This window comes from Rana temporaria, chromosome 5, assembly GCF_905171775.1.
Source record: "Rana temporaria chromosome 5, aRanTem1.1, whole genome shotgun sequence".
NCBI lineage: Eukaryota > Metazoa > Chordata > Amphibia > Anura > Ranidae > Rana > Rana temporaria.
Genome location: NC_053493.1, coordinates 214,925,266 through 214,931,265, shown reverse-complemented (window position 1 = coordinate 214,931,265; position 6,000 = coordinate 214,925,266). Strand labels below are relative to the sequence as shown.

At 37.8% G+C, this 6,000-nt stretch overlaps 1 protein-coding gene across 1 annotated transcript in view; it reads right to left on the bottom strand.

The window, feature by feature from the left end:
- Window positions 1–1,042: 1,042 nt before the first annotated feature.
- The window catches only part of ANKH (ANKH inorganic pyrophosphate transport regulator), a 184,326-nt gene continuing 179,368 nt past the window's right edge, over window positions 1,043–6,000 (bottom strand). The window contains exon 12 of the mRNA XM_040353547.1: window positions 1,043–1,436. Coding sequence (XP_040209481.1) covers window positions 1,323–1,436 — 114 coding nt within the window. The 3' untranslated portion in view covers window positions 1,043–1,322. The remainder of the gene's footprint in view (window positions 1,437–6,000) is intronic.

Sequence of the window (6,000 nt, the reverse complement as noted above, 5' to 3'; positions counted from 1 at the left end):
CAGCTTTTTTTGTGCATTTTCACGAAGGATTCTTTTGCACCTGTAGGAAGAAAAAAAGATTTTGATATTTTGTGTAGCCTTTAGAGAAGTGATTTGGTTCTTATCTAGCCAACTACCCCACTGGAACGGCTATAGGACATTTATTGCATGTCATGTGATGCTTTATGTTGTATGTCATGTTTCAGCACAAAACTCTTTTAAATTATAGACAGTGCTTTTGAAAAAATATTTAATGTGTTGCTGTTAAAGCACACCTGTGATGCTTATTAGTCTAAACTTTTTTTTAAAACATACATTTCCAATAAAAAAATCCGAAATAAAATATGTTTATGGGAAAAGCTGACTATTGACAGAGCAAAAGTCTATGAAAAATAAATCAGATTTCTGGTTGTAAAAAGGGATATTATGCTGGTTGTGAAATGTGTGTGAATTATAACGCAGGCAAGACCTACACAATTTTTAATCTAATTGGTAATGCAAGTCAAGTAAAAAACTTTATGGTTGAATAAAAAAACACACTTGGGTCATGCCTACAGCTACTGTGCTCCCATGTTAAGTCAATCTTTGATATTGGCCCCAAATTGTAGCTGCTGCGTGCTAGCAAGCACACAACCAATTAGAAAACACTGCAGTCAGGCTTTAGTATCTTATTGATCGGCTACTATGTAACAGGTTCTAGGAGACCACAGCCACAAATGCAGGGAATGATCATGGGCCATGATCATGACCACATAGAAGCACAGTAAAATTTACATGTAGCCATATCCCTAAATTTCAATGCATTAGCTGCATTCTTATATGAAGAAAAATGGGCAACTTTTTGCTTGTGTTCATATGGTATCAAAGCTCTATGTAATAAAACACTGTGGTACGTTTACACTGTAGCCCAATGTAAATCCCTTTTCTACTGCTTCATAATATGTAACCATATCATGAGAAAGACAGAAATTCATTTCTGGTTTATAACGTAAAGAAAGATGAGGCGGGTAGGACGGCAGCTTTGTTAACATTGTTAACAGCAGAGGCAGACGCTGATGCTTTGGTTGACAAATGGAAATAATCCAACAGTTTCATGTAGTAAGCATCCAAAGTCTTTCTATATGCAAGTTGATAAAAAAAATATCCATGGGTTGTGAAGATAAAGATGTGGTTTCTGTAAAGCATGGAGCCTCTTTCAGGCTCTCTCTAAAAAGCATACTTAGTATGCTAAAGCTGGAGCCTTCTGAATCCAAGTGTTCATACAAATAAAATATAGTTTGACTAAAGACCATTAACAGGGAGGGGCTTTGTCTTCTGTTGCACAAAATGTCCCAATATCCTGTTCACTCTTCATCTTCCCTCATCTCAACAATGTCTGTTAATTCCTCAGACTGTGGCATATCAGTCATTGCTGAATCTTCCCCTTCTACTGCAGTCTCCGTATCGTTCTTCTTTTTCTAGGATGAAAAAATGGAAAAAAAGAGGTAGTTTATTTGACTAGAGAAGCTATCTTATCAGCCTATAGAACCATATAAACAAAATAATGCAGATCATCTTTTTATCTACGCATCATCATGTCTGAATACAGGTTTGTAACAAATGTATGCATTGTACTGCAAAAGTATGTAATATTGAAGACTATTAAAAACCCCAAAATAATGTGTGTATTGAAGCTTACCAGTTATTAAATGTGGTACCTGCATTTTTTAGGCTTTCTTCCATTTATTTATGCCTAATAGTACTGTGCATAAAAAGTTTTGCCCCTTCTTGGCTACACTCAGTCCTCCAATGTATCCTTGAGGGCAGCCAATGTAATCATCCAGGCTAGACAACAAACACTTCTTTGTTTATCTCTATTACATGGCAGTTGATGGAATTAGAAACTTACAAAATAAATTGACAGTAAATAGCATTGTGCTGTCTTTTCAGCTCACAGGCATGTTCTGTAATTGCTGAAAACGTTCAGCCTGGAAAAAGTATAATAATGCAGGCACCACATCTACAAACTGGTAGGTGGTTATATATAATTGTTTTGATTTAGGTCAGGGTACCCTTATGCTAAACAAATGTAAATGGTACAATGTCATACAATATCAACTGGTTATAGGGAACACAATTTAAAGAGGGGGTTCACCCTAAAAACTATTTTCTAACATTAGATTGAGCTGACTCTCGACAATTACAGTATGCCTTTTTTTTTTGCTGTACATACCTCGTACAGCTATTTTCTTCCCTGGCTTCCGGGTAGTGAATCCCGCGGGAGTGGGCATTCCTATCCAGCAGGTGATTGACGTAATGACAAAAACTACCTCCCCCCGTCGCATAAGGAGCGCCACGAGTTGCCAAAAGAAGCTGAACGGCGAGTCGGCGCTATACGGCGCCTGCGCAACGCCATTCGGCTTCTTTCGGCAACTTGTGCCCCTCCTTATGCGACGGGGGGAGGTAGTTTTTGTCATCACGTCAATCACCTGCTGGATAGGAACGCCCACTCCCGCGTGATTCACTACCCGGAAGCCGTGGGGAAAAATAGCTGTACGAAGGTATGTACAGCGAAAAAAAAAACGCATACTGTCATTGTTGCAAGCGAGCACAAAAATGTTTTAGGGTGAACCCCCGCTTTAAGGTCATCTCTTATCCGTTGATTCAGATAATTGTAAGATTTAGAGGATTTCAGCTGCCTGAACATTTTTTAGCTTTGTTATACTTTGTGGCTTTAAGGATAAAACAGACCAGCCTGACACAGATCCTGCTTCATGTCTTGCTTTACCGGGAGAAACATTCATATTATAACGGGGTACGGAGATTGTGCTGGGGAATAATTTAAACTGATATAAGCACTAAATCAATCAGTGACTGACTGGTCTGATTAAAACTTTAAGTACATCTCCGGTAAATCTAAAATAAGTCTGCGCATAGTACATATTATGTAATAAACATATAACCCATCCACTTCTATTTTGTTCTTTTTACCTGATGATCCTGGCAATGGCCTCTTGTATACTATATTTCTGGTGGAGGGCTGACTATGCTTTCTGCCTGGCACTGAAATTTTCCCATTGTTATTGGCCCTCCAATATGCCTTTTGCCGGGTACACACGATCAGTAATTCCGACAAGAAAAGTTCGATGTGAGCTTTTGGTTGGAAATTCCGACCGTGTGTAGGCTCCATTGGACTTTTTCTGTCGCAATTTGAGAGCTGGTTTTCAATTTTTCCGACAAGAAAAGTTCTTGTCGGAAATTCCCGATGTCTGTATGCAATCCTAACGTGCAAAAAAAAAACAACACACGCATGCTTGGAATCGATTCAACGCATGCTCGGAATCATTGAACTTCATTTTTCTCGGCTCGTTGTAGTGTTGTACGTCACTGCGTTCTTGACGGTCTGAATTTTGTGTGACCGTGTGTATGCAACACAAGTTTGAGCCAAAATTCAGTCAGAAATAAAAATCCACGGGTTTTCTTGTTGGAATTTCCAATCGTGTGTACGCGGCATAAGTCCGTCAGATTTAGATTTGATGTTGCAAGTTAGAGCTTCCTCCAATGCAAAGGTTGTCATGCAGTAGGAAGCTCTCACAGTGTCAAACACAGACCAGCCGCTGTACCACCTTCCCTTCTCCCACCCCCATGTCAGTTGGCCATAAGTACACATCTACCAGCCACAGAGAAATAGGGATGAGCCAGAATGTTTGAGGTTACATGACCACATGTATGCATTACAACTACCAGTGAATGTCTGGTAAAAGTCTCATACACAGTTTATAAATATGCATCATGTAGCCTCAAAGATAAGAGACAAATGGGCTTCTGGAATCATACAAACCTTTTTGCAACTGCCACTTGTGCACAATCTTGGCCAGGCCACACCAAAAAAACTCAGGAGAGATCATGAGGATGATATTAAAGGACTGTAAATGTTATGTTTTGTTGAACAGCATACAGATAAAAAATATTAAATTATAATTTATGTCATAACAGAAAATCACACTATGGTAATAAATGTATCAGAATAACTTGTATATCTTAGTAATTTAAGATCATTTAAACAAAAACAAAAAAAAAATTCTTTTAAAAAATCTTTTAAGACACATATGTATTGACTTACTAAATGGAAAATAGACCGTGCACTCATTTTGCCCAGAGCATAGTGAATGTGGTAAAGTTTCAGTTTTGAAAAAGATACCCAATCAGGTGCAAGGGAAATCATTTAAAAAAAAACAGCACTTTTGTCCAATGTGATTGGATGCTGGAAATCAGCAGAGCCTCACCACATTCACAAAATGCTGGGAAAAATGAGTGCGCAGTCGACAGTATTTGCCTTTAGTAAATCAACCCCTATTAGGCCTTGTACACACGACTGAACATGTCCACTGAAACTGGTCCGTCAGACCAGTTTCCGCGGACATGTCCGACCGTGTGTAGGGCCTACCGGACAGTTTTCCGGCCTAGCGGACAGGTTTCCAGCGGACAAAAGTTTCTTAGCATGTTAAGAAACTTGTCCGCTGGAAGCCTGTCTGATGGTTAGTACGACTCATCGGACATGTCCGCTGGCCCGAAATCCCGCGCATGCGTCGAATTGATTCGACGCATGCGTGGAAGCATTGAACTCCCGTGTCAGAGAACGTCTGTGTATTCTACGTCACCGCGTTCTCTGTCCGCGGGAATTTTGGTCCGATGGTGTGTACACACATCAGACCAAAAGATCCCAGCAGACATGTCTGATGAAAACGATCCGCGGACCGTTTTCATCGGACATGTCTGCTCGTCTGTACAAGGCCTTAAAGGATTTAAAAAAAAAATTAACAAGATATATAAATTATTCAGAAAGGGCTTCCAATATCAAATTTATTACCATAGTATGATTTTCTGTTATCACATAAGTTGCTATCATTTTATATATTTTATCTGTATACTGCTCAACAAAACATAACATTTACAGCCATATGTCTGTGTCATATTAATACAACATTTTGGGATACAATATATCAGGCTGAGGTGATTGATCTTAAAAAATAGATTTTGTGTCACTAGGCCTATTTTTGCCAATGATAAATGATAGACGTAGGGACTTTTGGTAAAAGCGAAATTTGAAAAGAGGTTAGGAGTTAAGAAGGGTAAAATAAATATAATATAAAAAGAATGTGTGCCAAATGCCAAATGTAAACTTAACACTTTTTCTCAAGTTAAAGGGGGCAAATGGTAATTCAGAAATAGGAAGAGTGTGAAGGCATTTTGTAAAGTTTATTTATCCATATATAATTAACGAATCAAATAAAATAAAATAAAGGGAAGTGCACATGCATCATTTTAAAATAGAGGGTGATAAGTTACATCCGAAATGAGGCGTTTCAGTTAGTATAATCTTTTTGGATTCTTTGACAATAGTTTTATCTCAACAAAATATATCTATTATCATAGATATTAATAGATAGATTAATTAGAAAGAACCTGTTTGCTAAATTACAGAGTAGTTTATCAGATAAGTAATTACTCCTTGAAAAAAAAAGCAGCATGGAGACTGAAAGGAGATTGTGAGATAAGCAACTATAGCACCAATATATGAATGAAGGTCTGAAAGCAGTGCTCCTCAAATAGTTCGCCTAGTTGCAATAGTAGATGATCCTTATCCATTTTTCCAATCTATGTATTTTGCTGCAAAATTATATATATATATATATATATATATATATATATATATATATATATATATATATATATATATATATATATATATATATATATATATATATTCCTTGTTCATGTTTATTTTTTTATATATAACAGGGAAAAGTTAGAGCATATGTCAAACTCTGCAGCCCAACTTAATATTGCCACACCCAAAGTACAAAGCATCACAGCCGTGGCATGTGTACAGCTTTATCAGGCTGTAATGTTACAATTCCAGTGGGTGGCTAGGGCGACGCAAAATCATTGCCAGTGTGAAACAGCTCTTAGGCTGCAATAACACCCGTGCATGCTCATTACAATGGAGACACCCAATGTACATACATTTTGAGCGGTACC